The sequence below is a fragment of the Typopeltis vanoorti genome, chromosome 18 (genome assembly GCF_054136105.1).
Source record: "Typopeltis vanoorti isolate ZY-2024b chromosome 18, IOZ_Tvanoo_1.0, whole genome shotgun sequence".
Lineage (NCBI taxonomy): Eukaryota > Metazoa > Arthropoda > Arachnida > Uropygi > Thelyphonidae > Typopeltis > Typopeltis vanoorti.
The window spans coordinates 90,210,695-90,231,585 of NC_143566.1; the positions used below are offsets into that span (position 1 = coordinate 90,210,695).

Here is a 20,891-nt window from a genome sequence, read left to right on the forward strand (position 1 = left end):
AACTTAATTTTAAACAGCTTCTGGCAATATTTAAACTTGTAGGCAATCTGCTTCACACAAAATGGCCAGGAAAAGTTGTAATTCATGAAATAAAAGAAGTTGATACAGATGACTCTCAACTCTTAGAACTTCTTCAAGACTAGCGAAATAGCAACAACTGCTGAGGATAATCCCCTTATAGACCACACCGATTATCAGGAGGTTCGTGCTCGCAAAAAACGCAAAACTGCAGCCTCTGAACCACCCAATGAGGATAAAATGGAAGAAGATGGCCATGTCCCGGACTCTCCTACCTCCTCAAGGGAAAAGATACTCCTGATTATTCTGCAAGAAAAGAATAAATGGATGTCGCTAAGGACTACGATGTACAACTTACAGATCTCATACAGCCAAGCAAAGAATGTCACAGACAGTATTAAAATCCAACCCAGGACAGTGATGGATTATCAATGGTTAACCTCTGAATTGAATACCAGAGGTATTCAGTACCACTCTTTCTCACTAAGATCAGGAAAAAAACCTCAAGGTAGTGATTAGAGGTGTATCTGAAGATGTTTCCACAGAAGAAATCACTGCAGATCTACACCAGCAAGATTTACCACCTGTAAAGGTCAGCAGAACGACCAGGAGAGACAGGACTCCAATGCCACTGGTATTAGCAGAGATCAGTCAAACCTACAAGCACATATATGATCTGACATTCATCTGTGGACTGAGAGTTGCTGTAGAGCCATTGAGGAAAAGGGCTTCAACAGGGCAATGCCACAGATGTCAGAAGTTTGGTCACATCCAGAAAATGTGCAAGGCTGAATTTAAATGCTTAAAATATGGGGTCAGCCACCCAACAAATACATGCTCTAAGCCAAAATCCACCCTGGCTAAATGTGCCAACTGTGGTGGTCCTCACACTGCCAACTACAGAGGATGCGTGCACAATCCAAGAAATAGAAAATCAGAAGAACATACTCTTCCTCTCTTAGCACACCTACATCAGAGACTACTTCACAACCTCCTAAAGATCAACATGAAGGGTCAGAAGCCCCTAAAAAGAACAACTCAGCAACAACAGTCTAGGACATATGCAGATGTAACTCACCCTAAACAGACATCCCTGGAACAGCCAACATCACATCCAAATCTGACAGCTATCATTACTTCTTCCTTGGAAAATATGCTGTTGGATTTTAGTAGATCCAACCCCTCACCATGCTCTACAAATAGATTTCTAAAGGACACACAAGTCATTATCTCAGAGATTCACTCATGAACAGAAATAAAATAAAACCAGATTCTTTACAGATCATAGCATGGAATGCGAACTGATTAAGAGGTAGAATCCTGGCGCTCCGGGAGTTCGCCCAAAGGTATCAGCCGGATATACTCTTGATTAGTGAAACCCATCTCTGACCATCAGATAATCCCAAAATAAATGGATACCAGATTTATAGAACAGACAGATTATCCTGCAGAGGAGGTGACACTGTTATTTACATTAAAAATTACATCAATCATCACTCTATGAATATTCCATCTACCATTAATCTTGAGATTACAGGCATAGAAATTCCCACATGCATGGTGGGCAAACTAAAGATTTTCGCAGTATATAATCCTCCGCAAAAAACATTACTGTTTTCAGATTTGAACGCTGTACTGATCAACAGGGAGCCTGTCATCATGGCTGGCGACTTAAACGCCAAGCATCCTATCTGGAATAGTCGTTTCACAAATAAAAATGGTCACATCCTCACTAACTACTCTGGATCCAACAATGTGGTTGTGGTAGGCCCCACAGTGCCTACCTATCACAACACATACGGTCAGGCTGATGTACTAGACATAACTATCCTACAGAATGTAAGACTCCAGTACAGTGTAGTGACTCTAAATGATCTTTCATCTGACCACAATCCCATTCTATTAAAGCTGGGAAACCAGGATAACCTGTCTCTTCCCCCCCACTCATATATACTTTGGGATAAGCTATCCAAGGTATTCCCAAAATATATCGGTCCTGTACCATTGATTAAATCCACAGAGGAAATTGAAACAGCTATAAAGGATCTAACTAAACAAATCAACACTGCCGTTGCAGCAGTAACTATTTCCAGAACTACCCCCAGATCTAACCACTTGCCAGAAGACATTATGAACTTGATCAGAGAAAAGAACAGAGCAAGAAAAAGATATCACAACACGCGAGCACCTCAAGATAAAAGAATCTTGAACAGATTCAACTCTGCAGTTAGAGATGGCCCTCACAGTGCACAGAAATTAAATTTGGGAAGGAAAATTGAATTCTATCTCTCCTGACAATCACTCGATATGGAGTGCTTGTCAGAAAAGCAATGCAAACCCTCATGTGACCTTCTCGACTTTAATCACATATGTACAAGGTCCATCGACACGTCAGATCTTCACTCAAACTTTCTGTCGCATGCCCTAGTCATATTTCACCCACATCACCTGTAGAATTATACGACATAATCAAGAAGCTTAAAAATAAAAAGGCTCCTGGACATGATGGAATCACAAACAGGGTGATAAAACTACTACCCCACACAGCTATTGTGCATCTGACTAACATTATAAACTCCATTTACACTATTGAAAGTTTCCAGTGGGAAGGAAAATTAGCAGATGTAATCCCAATCCATAAACCTGGAAATGACCCATGATCACCTCAAAACTACAGACCAATTAGCCTCATCTCCAACCTAGGCAAAATTGCCGAGAAAGTCATTCTCACTAGACTCCAAGAACTAGTGCACAAACTAAACATTCTTCCTGAGGAGCAATATGGTTTCCGACAATTTCACAGTACTACACAACAAGCATTCAGATTAGTAGAATATGTCACCATGGGATTTAACTTGCGTCAATGCACTGGGGCTGTTTTCCTTGACATAGCCAGTGCATTCAACAAAGTCTGGCACTACGGCTTGCTACATAAAATGATAACATCTGGAATACCATTGGAAATGGTTCATCTGATCAGATCATACCTCTATGATAGGCACATGCAAGTTAAGTTAAATGGCACACTCTCCATACAAAAATGCATCTTGGCTGGTGTCCCACAAGGATCACTACTGGCACTGACTCTTTTCTCCATTTATATGTGTGATATTCCATACAACCCACTGTCATCTATCAAAGCCTTATATGCAGATGATACAGCGATATTAGCCAGATCTTTAAAACCACACCTAGAAATCAAAAAACTGCAGGAAAATCTACTGATAATTGAACAATATTTCACCAAATGGTGACTAAAAATAAATCCTCAGAAAAGCGTAGCCGTACTGTCTGCCAGAAGATCAATGCTTCCTACTGGACACGTTCTCCTGTTTAACACAGAAATCCCTTGGCAGTCTGAGATCAAATATCTTGGCATATTGTTGGACAGAAAAAGAATTTCTGCTCCCATATCAAGTCTCAATGTCTAAAGACATAAAAAATCATTGCACAGCTCTATCCTCTAATAAACAGAAGCAGCAAATTGAGCGCCACAATCAAGCTACTTATATATAAATTGATGATTCATCCTATACTCATTTACACTTCTCCAGCTTGGAGTCAGACTGCTAATACTAATATCCTCAAACTATAATGTGTGCAGAATAATCCTAAACGCACCATGGTTCATACAAACTGTGCAACTTCACCGGGACACAGAAGTCCCCTATATTTATACCTTCATGCAGACTATAGCAACTAAGTTCTTTTCAATAGCATCTATGCATCCTAATAATCTTATTCAACTAGCTGCAAATTATGATGCAACAGATTACACCAAGTACAAAAGACCAAAAGCTATTTTAAACTGCAACCTCAATGATTAATCCTCAGGCCCACTCAGGACGAGCAACAGGCTCATTAATATTTTCCCTCTCACAGTTTTCCTCATCAGATAGCAAAGAATATGAAAACCATCTGCTTCACCCTTAAAGCCAATAAAGTTGAAAGAACTTTGGTATCTCTCTGGCCCTTCCAATAATACATAGCATTATACATGTCTGTAAAGATATGTGCCTTGCATTATAGGATACAAAGGCAAATGTGAGGTCATTAGCCTCTATATATGAGTAGAGCAGTCATTAAGTTACTTCACTTGCAAACTTTATTTCCTTACGCTTGGATAAAGGATGAAACCAAGAATATAATTTCTCATCATCAAATTCCTAACATGTACCCTCAAGGGGTGTACAGGATATGATAGTACTACATGAAAAATTTACATCATTACTAACTTCCTATCTACAATTTTCCTCCAAATCAGTCTGTTACTTGTCAAGACTCCAAACATTATCAGATCTTATATTTCTATCATCTAAGGCACTTTGTACCATATCAATCCACCTATATCTTGGTCTTCCTCTGGGTCGTTTTCCTGCCAACCTGGCAGAGAACACTTGTTTTGCTAATCTTTCCTTGCCCATTCTGTTCAAGTGACCATACCACCTGAGATTAGTTCTGCTAACTCATTCCTTGATGCTCACAATGTCAAGTTCTTTCCTAATATCCTCATTTTAAATATGATATTGCCATTGATGCCATCTGTTCATGCCCTTAATCTTTCTCAGGACTCTCATATCTGTGGTCTCTAGTCTTTGGTCACATGTTTTACTTCTGACCCTCAGCTCTCAGATCCATAAGTTAAAACTGGTTTGAACACTGTCTTGCATATAGCTAATTTAGTGTATTGACTAATTTCTCTCTTATTCCATATGAATTTATTCAATTGACTTCCTACCATACCAGCTTTGTTGATTCTGTTGTCTATTTCCATATTTAATTTACCATCTTCACTAAAAATCATGCCTAAGTAGCTGAAACGTTTTACTTGTTCCACAGGTTCCCCATTCAAAACGCAGTCACATTTTGAACGATTCTGCCTATTTTTCATTGTCTTTGTCTTTTTATTGCTGACCTTCATACTATATCTATTACAACAGTTATTCAATTTAGTCAGGGAATCTTGCAAACTTGTAGCAGATTTATTTAGAAGTATAACATCGTCCGCATAAAGCAAAGAGCAGACATTAACATCTCCAATTCTGATATCATGTTTAATACCACTTTTCTTCATACTTGCAACTCAAATAAAGACTAAGTATTGCTGATATAATGCCCCATTGAACACCATATAACTGTAGTATATTGAATAGCCTCTCTCTTGGCACCTTGTCATATGCCTTTTCCAGATCGACAAAACTTAAATACAGATCTTTGTTATATTCCCAGGCCTTCTCAACTAATTGTCGTAAAGTGAAGATCTGATCCTGACAGCCTCTATTTGGCCTGAACCCAGCTTGTTCTTCACAAACTTTTCTTCCACAATTCTTCTCAAGTATACTTGCATATATCTTACCAGGAACACTTAGTAGTGAAATACCTCTGTAATTCTCACATTCAATTTTATTTCCCTTTTTATATATGGGTACTATTAGAGCTCTACTCCAATCATTGGGAATTCATCCCTCTGTCAAGGCCTTCTGAACTATGCAGTGCAGCCACTATAGGACTTTTATACCACCATACTTCAGCATTTCTGGTCGAATATCATCTACTCCTGCTGCCTTTCCACATTTCAAGCCTTTGATGGCTTTTTCTACTTCAAGTATGGATATGTATTCCTGACTGTATGCCTGTTGAGTGGTTTTTACCACTGTGCTATCACTGCTTGTTTCATTTAGCAATTTTTCGAAGTAATTACTCCATACTTCAAGGATATCTTTTTCTCCCGTTTTCATGTCACCTTTATCATCTCTAACTCCTTTTCTTTCTTTCCTCCATTTCTAAGCTTCTTCAACAACCTCCAGAATATCTTACCACCTTCTTGATATTTATTTTCTATGTTCTTGCCAAAGTCCTCCCATGACTTTTGTTTAGCTAGTTTTACAGTGTTTAGCTTTCTTACATTTGCCTCTGTATTCTCTAAGAGCACAAACTGACTTATTTGTTAGGAACTTTTGATATGCTTTCTTCTTTTCCTTCACAGCATCTTTAACTTCCTGTATCCACCATGAAGTTCTGATTTTTCTATCCTTGCAGACAACCTCACCACATGTTTCTCTGGCTGAATCAATCAGGGTTTTCTTCAAGGTTTGCCACTGAATCTTCAAGATTTGGTTCTTGTTCTCAAACTCTTTCATTTTTTTTTTTTCAATAATCTGTGTATTTTAGTCTACAGTTCACATTTGAGAGCTGCTCAACTTTTATTCGCTTTAAAACTTTCTTATGCGTCATTCTTTTCGATATGAAATTCAATTTTATCCTGCTCAAGACTAAATAGTGATCACTTCCAATTTCAAATCCTCTGTACATTCTGGTGTCCTGCACCAGGGAAAAAACATCACTATCAACAATAATATAGTCAATGAGACTTTTCTTATTCCTTGTTTTTTCTCTCCATGTGAATTTGTGCACATTTTTATGTTGGAACATGGTGTTAGTAATAACCAGTCCATGTCCTGAGCAGAAATCCAACAGGTATTTGCTATTATTATTAGCTTTGCTCTTTTCTCCAAATTTTCCCAAAACATTTTTGTATGTCTGACAATCATTTCCTACTCTACTATTTAGATCCCCAACAAGGACCAACTTTTTCATTGTGTCAGTAGCTTTATCTGCCTCAAAAAATTCCTCCACTTCTACCTTAGTAGAGCCTTCTGTGGGACCATAGGCACAAATAAGCCTCATTGTCCAGTTCTCCATTCTGATATTTGCCCACATCACTCTACTTGAGACTGCCTGCCATTCAAGAAGATTAGCCTCGTATTTTGGTTTGAATACTATGGCTACCCCTTCTCTTCCTTGATTGTCATTGCCTGAATATAACATTTTGTATTTATTGCTCAGAAAGATCTCACCAGTTTTTGTCTTTTTTGTTTCAGTCACCCCTATTATGTCGATCTGGTATTTATCTAATTCCTCAGCTAGCTCCATTCCTTTGCCATTCAGGCTTCTTATGTTGGTAGTACCGTTCTTTAATTCTGGTGATAGAGTTGGGGTGTGCTTTCAGATTTGTTCCAGTAGCTGACTTTTCGCTGTTTGCCCTCTCAAAAACAACGGGGGGGCCTTGTTTAACCGGGCGACGCCCCCAGCCGGCATGAAATTTTGTCATGTTGTACCATCATTTTGTATACAATTTGGTCGGCTAAATCCCAAATTGCCAGCCCATCCTCGTTTGTTCAGTATCCATGTAGATATCCAACAGGGTACACCATGAGAAGGTGAGGATTGGACATTAGGTCAGAAGCCCTGGTCGGTTCTCTACATTCCTTTAAAGGCTATGTGGAGGTCTCCTCTCAGTTATACAGCTTTGACCCTTAAGCACCCCAAGAATATAATTTTCTGGCATCTTTAATTTATAGTATAACCAAGTGAGAAAACTTTCAGCATTTTCTAAAGGAAAATCAGTGCAGCAAACTTTCAACTATAATGCCATTACTGGAATTTCTACAAGTTTGCTGTAATGAGTTCACTGTATATTTTTAATTATTTGTGCCTTTTGTTATTGAAATTTTGAAAAGCAATTATAAGTTCATTCTTTTTTGAGCTATGTTTATAAAGTCAAAATTCACAAAATTGCTATGTTTATTTATTTTTAATCTTACAGGAAAATATCATATATATAGCAGATCCCACTATGCTGTAGATCCTGATGCCACAAAATTAACATGAGCATTAATATTGCCATCAGAACTTATTTTTGTAATTACGTATGGCACTCCACATATATTATCATCAGTACCATTGTGTATTTGTATATGAAGATTACTATAGTTTTGCATCACAACAGGATTGTGAATATACAGCCATTTTAAAGGCAGTGGTACTGAAAATATATTATAGGAATGTGAAAGGAGAATTGTTATTAGTTGTTAATAGAGAAAATCCTGTTATTTGGAATTACATTCAAAACTATAAATACTGATATTTATATTGAAAGTAATTATGTTATTAGATGCATATTTTCTGTTGTTATAACACCATTAAATATCCCATAGTCATATCTTATCTCTACATGTGATAGCAGTTTGTTTCTGCTTTCATATTACTTAAATATGAAAAGCAGTATTTTTATTGACTGTGTTGAAAGCATTATCAAGTTACTGAAAGAAAAACAATAAAAATAATTTAAACCAGTGTTTTTAAATTTTTTGTCCCTTATGACATGATGCATCATGATCTTATTTCCATAAGTGAAATTTTCTAGTTTACGCCAATTTAACTGAAGATAGGTATTGAACATATTAAATTCCAGATGAGCTTATATATATTACATTGGATATTCCTTGACTCATTTAGTAATTGTTACTATGGATAAACTGCAAAACATCTTGACATATCTAAATCATCTCCAAATCAAGTTAAACCAATCCTGCAATGGGCAAAATTGTGACTAAAGATAAAAATACCAGTTTTAATCAATATGTCCAGGTGGAGTTTTCTATTATATGCATATTGACCAATACTAAAAGTAACACTAATTAGCTTATGCACTATTGTAAAATTAGGATACACATTAAAAAAAAAAAAAAAAAAAATCAATGGGGGGGGGGTCAAGATTTTCTCAAAAAATTAAACATTTTTTTTACAACGATCTAAAATTCATTAGTTTGACAACAAATATTAATACAAATTGAAACAAAATTACATATAAAAAATTGCCCTTATTTGTGTTATGATATTTGAAAGTAATTGTGTTTGTTAGCAGCTAATTAACTAATAAAAAAAAATGATAAATAGTAAATAAAGCTGAAAATTAGGTTGTCATTAATTTTTTTTAATAAGAAAGTGAAATTTAAAGTAAAATACATGAGTATTTCAAAATTTACCTGTTTGAAATCTTAGCAGTTTCTGTTTTTTTTTTCTGGAGCTTTGCTGTTGTGGCCTCTTATATACTTTATAGAGGAATGCATGTTTAATAATTTTTTAGTGTATAAACATATAAATCATTGCACTTCATTCCTTTGAAATAGGTTTTATAATTATTGATTTTACTTTGTCGATATGCAATCGATTGTTCTCCTTGTTCCGTAATAAATTTACTAAAGAGAAAAATTCTTTCTGCCTAAGTGTCCAAACTAGGCAGTTTCAAAATACACTTACAATGGTTTTCGTGTTCTCAAAAGAGGAATGTTTTCATTATGGAAATGGTGGGGAAACTATTGGAAAGAAAAGAATAAAGCCTAACATTTTGATAATAGAAATAAATCCATATTACTTACAAATTGTCAGAATATAATATTTTTTTTATTTCTTCAGCAGCTGTTTTATGAATGCTACATGAAAACATTTCATCTTGAAAAAACTATATATTGAAAAATGGGACATACTGGCATTCTGAAAGCATGTATGGGGGATGTGCTGGAACAATTTTTGTTAAAATGAACACCCTATGTAAAATGCACATATAAATAACTATACTCTTTTTCAGGTTACCTTGGATGCAAAGAAGTATACTACAGGCCGAACCGCTTCCGAAGGTAGCAGGATACTTTGCTGTTACTATGGCAGCGGTTGTCGGAGACCACATGATAATTGCATTTTCAAAAAATAAGTTCCCTGTAACAACTTAATGGTATGAATCATAATTCTAACATTGACAAGTACGGAAGTAGTAAAATAATTATATACAAAGTACCATACAATATGATAATAAAAAATTTAAGGAACCATTTCATGTTGCGTCCTATAGTATGAATGGTTAAAAAAAGCTGGAAATGTAGCTTATTCTGCTACTTCCAAGATAACCTGAAAAAATAATTCTCCCTAGTAGTTCCCCTGTGTATACAGGGGAACTACTAGGGAGACTCAGTGAACAGTCTTTCATTAATCGATTGGGAACATAATATACTGAGAAAAAGAGTAGCTAATTAAATACAACAATATTGCTAGTTTGTTGCAATGTTAATTAAAATGCTCATGTAAATTACTATTTCCAGTAAAGAAAAAAAACAGAACTTTTTTTTCTTTCTTTTGTGTAAAAAAAATATTCTGATATACAAAAACATCCTTTATCTAAGTGTAAGCACTTGGATAAAGAACTAAAGAAGAATATAATTTCTTGGCATCTTTAAAATTTATAACCAAGTGAAAAAACTTTCAACATTCTGATATACAGTTTAGACTTGTTCTGTTTATATTAATATAACAAGCATAATTCTTGTTCTCTGATACAGCAGTTATAGACTGGTCAACAAGGATTTTATAACTATAATTGATACAGGATTCTGTTTTCAAGGTCTTGAAAATGTCTCATCTCAGTTATGTGTTAAAGGCATCCTGTGTTAAAGTTTGCCAAAACATAGTTTGTCTAAGAATTGTTCAATGATGAAGGGAAAAAAATGTCATGTGCAATTTGGTTCACTTCACTCCCCACCGTAAGTAATCTGGTATGAACAGTGGAATTTAAATCCAGTCTATGGGTGGAAATGGACGTTTTATTTCCCAAGACTGGCTTGGCAACATCTGTTTGCATATTAATCAAATTCTGAATATAATTTCTTCTTGAACATAACGTACTGTCACAAATCCTCTTACACAATGATTTCTCAATTATCTGGTTATGTTGGTAAACTGATTTGCTGAATGTCTAGAAATACTCCAGGAGTCAGGTGACATACTAATTCCTTTCAGATTTTAAATAATATTTGAAGATCTAAAATACTTCTGAAGTTTAAATACAAGAGAAAACAAAAATGATGAGAAGCACTAGCTTACAAATTTTCTTTCTATTGCAGTTCTATCAGATCATAAAGAGAATTGGGTAATGGTGTTCTGAATTTCATCACTGCATATATTTTCTTAACTTTCACATTAGAAATGACTAACTTACTACTATCAACTACTCCTCCTTTCTATAAATATAAACAATGGCCAACTACTATTCAGTAAAGCATGGAAGAGATTTTCTCTCTTTCCAAAGTGACATTTGTTCATTTCCACTTATCCATTATATTTTTTCAAAACATTTTCCTCTGTGTATTCTTATTCTCTGAAACTAACAATATTCAAACCTAATATTAATATTTTTTTTCCCCTTCTTCTAAACCTTATATTCATCTAAAATCAATCATTCAAGAATACAAACTATTCAAGTTTGTGGTGGTTATCAAACAATCCAAGAAGACTGGAAAAAATATCACATTTCTTAATCATCTAGTGAAGCATAAACCCATCCCTTTTCTATTGCTCTCTAGTGATAAAAAAATTATGTATAATAAGACAGTCAGTCTTAGAATGTTGTCTGGACCTAAGGACTTGTGAAAGGCCATTCACAACTACATAGTTCTTGGACTTAGAATGCAATACCTTTGAATAAACAGAGAATTTGATTCATATTGGTAACTCCAGAAATGCTTTTTTTTAGACAGAAAGCTTATGCAATGCTTTGCCAAATTCAGTCCTAGCAATTCCAGACTGCTAAGTTATTTGTCACATCATTTATTGATAACGAATTGATAATGGCAGAGATAGTATGCATAAACAAATTGATGAAATGAGTGGAAAGAGGGTAATTATTATCGGGGATCTCAACTATGGTAACATTGATTGGAAGGAGGAGAGGACACGTGAGGAAGGAAATGGATTTTATTCAATTATTAAGGGATAACTATCTGAGACAGCATGTAATTGAAAATACTAGGGGTGTGAGAGTGCTTGACCTGGTAATAGCATCTCAGAATTTGACTAATATATATGACCATGTTGCCACCTATTGGTGAGAGTGATCATAAGGTCACTTATGATCACTCTCACCAATAGGTGGGAAAATTCCCACACCTTTAGCCACCTGGGAGGTGGCTAAAGGTGTGGAATTTTCGATTAAGACAGGGTATATGTGGAATTACCATGCTGGCAAGTATGACAAGCTTAGGAGATTGCTTGGATCAGTGCCGTGGCATGCACAACTGCAAGGGCTGGATATCGATAGAGCATGGGAAGTGGTCAAGGAGCATTTACAGGAGGTTATGGCTGATTGTATACCTAGGGTCCGAATAGTAAAACAAGTAGGGGTTAAATGGATGAATAACACCATTAAGCTTGAGCAGCAAAAAAAGAAACAACTGTGGAGGGAATTTGAAGAAAGGGGTGACCTGCAGGCACACGAACGGTATAAAGTGCAGGAAAGAAGGGTAACGAGTGTGGTAAAAAAAAAAGCAAAAGCGGATTATGAAAGGGAACTAGTTATGAAAGCAAAAGAGAATCCCAAACAGTTCTTTCAATATGCTGCAAGTAAGAAAAAACTGTACACAGCAAAATGATTTTAAGGAATGACGATGGTAAGGAGGTCACTGAATCAGTCGATATAGTGGGGTCACTGAGCGCACACTTTGCAAAAGTATATCATCCAGGTGGTGACATTGAAAAAATGAAGGAACCATTAGTTTATACGGGAACCGTAATGAATGAAGTGGAGGTGAATAGTCTATTACAGAACCTTAATGTGAATACATCTGTGGGATTGGATGGTATACCGGCACGGGTCTTGCGTGAAGCGGCTAAGGAATTATCAGTGTCCTTGACCATGTTGTTTAATCTGAGTCTTGGGTCTGGTTTAGTCCCGAAGGTGTGGAAAGAGGGGAAAATGGCTTCACTGCATAAAGGAGGATCAAAGACTACAGTTGCAAATTACCGACCGATCAGCATATCAGGAGTAGTTGTCAAGATCTTGGAGAAAGTCGTCAAGGGAAAAATACAGGAATGGATTGATGAAAATGAGATACAGTACAGGGACAGCATGGCTTTGTGAAGGGTAGATCATTCCTCAGTAACTTACTCAAGTTTTATAACAAGGTGATGACTGAACTGGATAAGGGTAATGGATTTACAGTGATACTGCTGGGCCTGACAAAGGCGTTTGACAGGAGACCACATGAAATTCTAATCCGTAAACTACAACATATGGGAATGGATATAGGGTTGGTGAGATGGATAGGCGGGTGGTTGATGGAGAGATATCAAAGAGTAGTTTATTCAGGAGTAGAGTCCAAAAGACGGCCTGTGACTAGTGGTGTGCTGCAGGGTTCTGTTCTTGGACCACTGCTGTTTAATCTGTTCATTAACGATATAGGGAAGGATCTAAGTGGAACAGTTCATTTGTTCGCTGATGACGCAAAGTTGGATAGGGCGATAGTGAATACAGAAGATGTCAAAATCTTGCAGGATGACTTGGATAGATTGGAGTTCTGGGCTAAGGGGAATGGATGTCAATTTAATGTGACAAAATGTAAGGTTATGCATTTTGGGGTGAAAAGATTAGCAGCAGTATACCACATTGGTGGAACTGTACTCCAGGAGATTGATGAGACGAGGGACTTGGGAGTGTTGGGGGATAGGGAAATGAAGTTTAGGGGCACATTGCAAAAGTAGCTAAATCAGCTCATCAACTCACTTGGTTGTTGAAAAATACCTTGACGAGCAGAGACAAGCAAGCTATTGTACCTGTGTATACCGAGCCTTGATAAGACTTCATCTCGACTACTGTGCCCAGATTTGGTCACCCCGATTCCTTCTTGATGGGGAGGATATGGAAAGGATCCAGAGGCGAGTGACTAAGATGATAGCGGGTCTATGGAATGAACCATATGAGAACAGGTTGATGATTTGTGGGTTGCAGAAACTAGTTGATAGGTGGAAAAGGGGAGATATGATTGAGACATTCCAAATTGCTAAAGGGATTCTATAGGATTAATTCAGAGGATATTTTTGAGATCAGGACTAGTGGTGGGAGAACTAGGGGACACCTATGGAAGCTGGGCAAGAGTGTGGTTAGCAGGTGTGTTAGAGCTGGGTTCTTTACTTTTAGAGTGGTAATTGAGTGCAATAAGGTGCCAGAGTCTGTTGTGGGTGCTATGACGATGAGCGAGTTCAAGGCAAGGTATGATAGATACTATGAGAATGTCGTATAGTTGTGTGGACATGATATTTAGGGCCTCCCTCGATGAGTCTAAGGACTCCCTGGAGTCACCCGAAATAATAATAGAGAAAAGAAACAATGCCTCATAATCTCACGCCTTATACTTGATATTACAAAGATGTCACATTCCCAATTAAACATCAAACTAAGAAAAGCTTACTGATTTCATCAAGTAGTCATACTGAGTTTAAAAGTATGAAAATAACTATCATCAGCACCTGCAATTAGTAAGTCTGCCTAGACACTATAAACTAGTCATGATCCTTCTAAACTTAACATGTTTCCAAGAATTCCTTTTGTTACAGTTAACCTATGTTCGTAATTTGGTTATGCAAGTTTCACGATTAAAGACTTGAAATTATTTATTAGTGATGATTATATACAAAATTTCTTCATGAATGATGTAATTACAGATATGTATAATACATAAGATGTCCAAGTACATTGCACATATTTACATTTATTTATTATGAAATTTCTTCACTGCATTTTTCCATTTCATGACAATCTTCATTTTCTGACTTATCATCAATGCTGACATCTCCAACACTTTCTTGAACTGATTTTATTTTGAATTTCTTATCTTTCTTTTCTGAACAAATAAAAATAAGGCAGAATGAAATAACAGAATTTGATCTAATAAAAATAGTAAAACTTATTAAATATGTAAGATGTCAAAGTAGAGTATATACAGAATATTTTTTTCCAGCCTATTAGAAGTCTCATTTGGTTAATGAGACTGGTTTCACATTTAAATTTTTATTTAACAGGTGCATGTCTTGACATGTCTAAACTTTAGGACATGATCAGTTCAAAGATTCTAATTTTAATAAAGCAGTATGGAAACAATCTGGAACAGTCATAAATTGGCTTGTCACTTTCAAGGGGGTGGAAAAAGTCACTTCTGTATGAGACTGTCTAAAAGCGTTCATAAATGTCCATTGTTAATACTAAATACTGTCCGACCACAGAAGCGAGAAACGTCATTAGCAAATCGTAGGTAACTAGTTCTTTCCCATTTATCATAATTCCTCTATTATGATAAATAGAGGAATGGAAAGAAAAAATTTACAAGCAAGAGGAAGGAACAGCAATGGGCTCTCCCTTATCACCAAACTTAGCCAACCTTTTTCTGGAAAAACCTTGAAGAAAAAATTTTCACGTTTGAACCTAAACCAAAAATTTGGCTATGATATGTTGATGACGTATTTGCTGTCTGGAGTCATTCTGAACAATAACTATACCTGTTTCTAGATAAGATCAACATTCTTCATCCACGCATCAAATTCACACTAGAAAAAGAATCTTCACAGGGTATCTCCTTTCTGGATTTACACATCCAGCGAAAAGAAAATGGTTCTATCTCCACTTCTGTATCATAAGTTGACATTTTCAAGCCGTTACATTCACAATTTATCTGCTAACCATCCATCTCAAAAATATGGCATCATTAAATCATTAGTGGCCAGAGCACACAGATTTTGCTCCTCCTCAGAATCTTTAAACCAAGAATTAGAAATCATCAAAAATACAGCCATACTAAATGGATGCAATCCAAAAAATCATCAGTCACTTCCCCACACATCAACCTAGACAAGAACAAGCCCGTAGGATTCCCATACCGTATGTCAAAGATTATGAAGAAATACAAACTTGCTGCTACCTACAAACCAATCAACCAGATCTATGATTTGCTATCTTCTCCTAAAGACAAACCCTCACCTTTGATGCTACCTGGCATAAAGTTCCATGTTCCTGTAAGATGTCTTACTACAGACAGACTGGGAGATCTATTAATAAATGCATCTCTGAACATCAAGACTGTATCCGTCTTATCAAACTGCACATGGCCTCACACAACACGGAGTTGAAAACTCAAACCATAGGATCCAGTGGAAAAACACCAAACTTCTACATAGATCATTATATAAAGAAAGTGCTGAAGTCCTATGTCACAGATCCAATTTAAACCATAATAACATTCTAACTATCCCTAAAGTTTGGGAAATTGTCATCATTAATTGTGTAAAATAAATTTATGTTATTTATTTTAACTTAATCTAATTTATTTTTTTATTTTTATATCAGATATATTTTAATTTAATTTTATATCATGGGATGCCATTGTAAACATGCGCCCTAACTATGTTATTCCTAGTATTGTTTGAAATTACTGCACTAACAATGTCCTAAGATACTTAGTACGAAATATTTACTTACTGTGGTCGCATGTATATGTTATGCACTTCAGGTTGAAAAGGCTACAAACAATGTATCACATTGATGATATTGGGTTGCAATATACTGGGGGATGAGGTAATGATGGACAGAGTTGAAATTCAGAGTGCATATTGAAAAAAAAGTTGGTAAAATAGCAGAAAGAATTAGTTGAATGTTGAAATACACTAACAAGTAAAAAGAGGGGAGGCTATTATCCCTCTTTATAAGGCTGTGATCTGGTCAACTGGCTTTCATGGGGATTAGGAGGTAGTGAGAGGTTTCAGAGACAAGAGACCAAACTGGTGGCAGGTTTGTGGAATGCTACCTATGAAGATAGGTTGCAAAGTTTAGACGATATGCAATAACTAGAAGTCACTCTCAGAAGTTGTGTAAGAATGTGCAGGCTAGATTCACATGCAGAGAAGTGAGAGTGGAATGGATTGCCTGAGGCAGTTGTGAGTGCCCAAAGATGTATGAGTTTAAGGAGAGGTATTATATGTACTGTGTGTATGTGTGTAAAGGTTAGTGTAAGTATCTTCTTAGTCTTCTGGCTCTATGGAGATACCTGTATAATAATAAAATAGTTCTCATACAGTCACAAGAAAATAAAGAACTTTTAGACGAATACTTTTTTTTTTTTTTTGTACAGCAGTTGGTATCATCCATGAAATGAATCTCAAGTGGTTGCACTTGATATCTCCAAATTGATATTTGACCAGGTTTGGCATAAAGGCTTACTAAGCAAACTATCATCATTTAGTCTGTCTCAGAACTTCTGTAGTTGGATTGCCAGCTTTCTGTCTGGGCGCATACTATGTGTGTGGATGGTTCCTTATCATCTCACCATTCAACTAATGCCCAGGGGGATTCCACAAGGTTCTGTCTTCTCACCAATCCTCTTCCTGCTATATATCAGTGACCTACTTCAGTTGACCTTTAACCCAATACAGTTTTACAGATGACAGCACACTGCACTCCTCCCTTTCATTTGATTAACCTTACTCTACACAATTCACCTAAACCCACAGAACATCAACCACCACCTTCCTCAATCCTCCAATGGGGTACAGATAACCTCGTCAATTTCAATGCTAATAAAATCCAGTTCTGTCTTATTTCTCATAAGAAAGAACCTCCTCCTCCATCCCTGCAAATGCTGTATTATGGAACAGTCTTCCTCCTGTTGTTTCCCAAGGAATACAATATACGGTCTTTTAAATAAAATGTAAACAAGTTCCTCCTTTCCCAGCCCACTCCCAATATTATTTTTGACAACACCCAAACGTCCAGACAATTTGAGATTTCTCGTGTTGGAATTACCCTGCCATCAAGCCTCTCCTATCATAAACACATCACAACCATTGCATCCTCAGCTTCTAAAAAACTAGGATTTCTCTTTCGCTCAAGATGTTACTTCACTACTGAACAGTTGTTAACTTGATACAAATCGCAAATCCACCCAGCTATTGAATATTGCTCTCACATATGGGGTGGGGCCCATCAAAATGCTTGACTCAATACAGAGGAGAGCAATTAGACTTGTTAATGATCCATCTCTTACCAACTCACTTCCCCCCCCACTTTTGCACAGATGTTTGGTTTCTGTATTATGTGTGTTCTATAAATATTTCCATGGGAAATGTTCATCTGAAATAACATCAATAATTCCCCCACTTAGTACTAAGCTCTTTGGAACACATGCAACTGCTTCTCAACATCCCTTCAGAGTGCACCTTGAAACCCACAGAACAAGTTTCTTTTCCTCCTCCTCCATCCCTGCAAATAACTTGTGGAACAGTCTTCCTCCTGTTGTTTCCCAAGGAATACAATATACGGTCTTTTAAATAAAATGTAAACACGTTCCTCCTTTCCCAACCCACTACCCATATACGGTACTAATACACTATAGGTGGATCAACCAACCTCTTGTATATGGGGTCAACATAAAAAAAGTCACAATACAAGCCAGAATATTGGCACCTAATTTCTCAAAATGACCCAAAATTCCTTGAGATGATAGCACGTTTTCTCTTTTGGTCAGCATTCAAACATTTGGGGACCCACTCACTGAGAGAGCTTCTTATGTACAGATGTTGATGGATAATAACATCAACTTGTTCCCTGGATATCCCCAATCTTTGCAATGTTTTGGCTGGTATTTGTCTATCATCAAGGATCATGGCATGCACTGCATCGATGTTTTCAGGTATGATTGCTGTGGAAGGTCTTCCTGATCTTGGGGGTATTTGTTGACTCAGGATACACAGTTTTAAATTTGGCCACTCATCTGGGAACTGTTGGATATGCTGGAGCACAGTCCCCCAAAGTCTCATGAAAAGTTGGGTGAATCTTAGTTGCATTAGTTGCAGACTATTTTTGCAGCACAAAAAATTTGATGATGGCCCACACTTCTGTATCTTCGAATTTCTTCAAAACCTCTGACATGTCTTCTTATATCCTAAAAGAAAAAGAACAAATTACTACAATTTGATGAAACATGGGGGTTAAAGAATTTTAAGATTTTTTTGGGGGGGGGGGTTGTATTAATTGCTTTAATATCATTTTTTTTGTTCTAGGTGTTTATCAGAACTTTTCAGCCTCCCCTCATATAATCTAATGATATCAAGCATGCTCGTGAAACTGATTGGTTTATTAAATATAATTTAGTAGCGTATTACGTGTTTTTCTTCTAGTGAATGCATGTCAAATAATAATAAATGAAATCTTTAGATAGGTTTACAAGTATGAGACTAAATATAATAATAATGATAAATAAATAAATCTGTATACAAATACTCACCATATTCTGAAACATCTGCACCACACATCCTTAAATAGTGCACTCGTTCATTCTTTGGCACATAACACCGTAAAGAATTCTTTCCTTTCCACCCACATAGCTCTACCTGGAATTCGTCAGATGTACTAAAGTATGGAATGAACAATCTATCAGCTGTGCATTAATACTTAGAAATGTAAATACTGAAACCTTAATTGTTATCAGCTTAAAAATAAAGAAGAAAATAATAAAAAAAAAAAACTTAAAGGCATTCCTGATCCAAGCATTTGCTCCAATCTAATAATTTTTTTTTGCTAGGACGAGTGCCTTTATTTCCCACTCCACTCAAACCCAAGTCATTGTTTTACAACAAATGTGCCAAAGCAATCCAATAAAAAAATAAATAAATAAATCTAAAGCCAAATGTATTAAGATTGTCTCCTGCTCAAATAGCAGTCAACCCTTCTGGTCTTTCACCAAGGCTGTTGGAAAAAACTGCCATATGTTTCTACCTTACTCTTATTCTGATGGAACAAAGGCAACATCTAAAGATAAGGCAGACTTCTTGGCATTACTCTTCTGCACACAGAAATTCTGTGCTATGTGGATGATGTGCTAATTATCTCAGCTTGAATCTTTTAAAGTTTCATAATTATGATTTTCTGATAATCTCAACAGAAGTCAATAACATTCTTTGATAAAAGAATGTTATTGACTTCTTCATCCCTTGATATTTCTGAATCATATTTTTCATTAACTTCAATCCAATTAATATAATCAATTTTGTCTGATTTGGAAAATGGTAGATTAAATCTTGAATCTAACTGTAAAAATATATTTATTTTTGAATAGAGTATCAAATATTTCATTAATTTTTTCACAGAGAAATGTTTCACTCTCAAAAAAAAAAAAAGTATTCATCTTCAGATAAATCCATTTTCAGAGTTGTAATAATCCAGAGCTTGGGAAATTAAAGCAACATCTGAAGTTTTCCTTGAAAGGCTCCAATAAAAATTTAGCAGTGGTTCCATTAAACACCACTGATTTGAGCTTATGTATTTAAATTGTGGTTGATTACAAAGATATTTAACAGTCTCTTTTTTGATCTTGTATTTGCTGTATACATTGTATTGTATACAGCACTCAGAAAGGATTAAAACAGAATTTAATACTTCCTATATTTCATCTCAGTCACTGAGACATCTTCAGGGATTACAAAAAAACTAATGTAACATATACACAAATACCACACAATACTAAGCCAACCACATGGGTGACACTAAAGTCCTATCTAGAAGTGCCCTTTATGGGCGGTTGTAGGTGGCCTGGAATGTACAGTGGGATCTCTGATAAGTGTTTCCCAAATCTTAGGAAGCTTAATGCAATCATATTTATTTAGATTTGGTTGATTTTTGAGACTTTAGTATCACCCACGTGGTTAGCTTAGTATTGTATGGTATTTGTGTATATGTTACATTAGTTTTTTTGTAATCCCTGAAGATGTCTCAGTGACTGAGACGAAATATAGGAATTATTAAATTCTGTTTTAATCCTTTCTGAGTGCTGTATACAATCCATTAAGCCCAACATGATGTCCTCACAGTACTTAAGCCTCAACACACGGATTCAGTTTGAACATCTTTTTAACTACAAGCATGCAGCAGGTTGATTAAAATATCCTATTTTTTTTTACACATTCCTATTAAATTTGAAATTCATATCTGTGTATTAACAGTCCATTATTGCACTGCAACATACAAATAAAATATGGAATGCTTACAATTTCAGCACCATTACAGTCATTCAAAGTATTGGCACCATTGGTCTTGTAACATTACATGAATGCATGAAATATGTATATCCCACACTAATAATGAAGCAGAAAACTTTTCTTTAATCCTCTTACTTGTACGATTCCCAGGAAAATGCTGACAGTTCAAAACTACATGATTACATATA

General features: G+C 36.0%; 2 protein-coding genes across 5 annotated transcripts in view; one reads left to right on the forward strand and one right to left on the reverse strand.

The window, feature by feature from the left end:
• Positions 1–8,154, forward strand: part of LOC150096926 (alanine aminotransferase 2-like) — a 185,865-nt gene extending 177,711 nt beyond the window's left edge. The window contains exon 14 of the mRNA XM_090408737.1: positions 7,625–8,154. The gene's annotated coding sequence lies outside the window, so the exon portion shown is untranslated. The remainder of the gene's footprint in view (positions 1–7,624) is intronic.
• A 6,123-nt stretch (positions 8,155–14,277) lies between these two features.
• Positions 14,278–20,891, reverse strand: part of Nsun2 (tRNA (cytosine(34)-C(5))-methyltransferase Nsun2) — a 272,640-nt gene continuing 266,026 nt past the window's right edge. For all 4 annotated transcript variants that reach the window (XM_090407903.1, XM_090407904.1, XM_090407905.1 and 1 more), the window contains 2 exons: positions 18,954–19,078; positions 14,278–14,525 (listed from right to left, as the gene is read on the reverse strand). In XM_090407903.1, the coding sequence (XP_090264029.1) occupies positions 14,401–14,525; positions 18,954–19,078 (250 nt within the window). In that variant the 3' untranslated portion in view covers positions 14,278–14,400. The remainder of the gene's footprint in view (positions 14,526–18,953; positions 19,079–20,891) is intronic.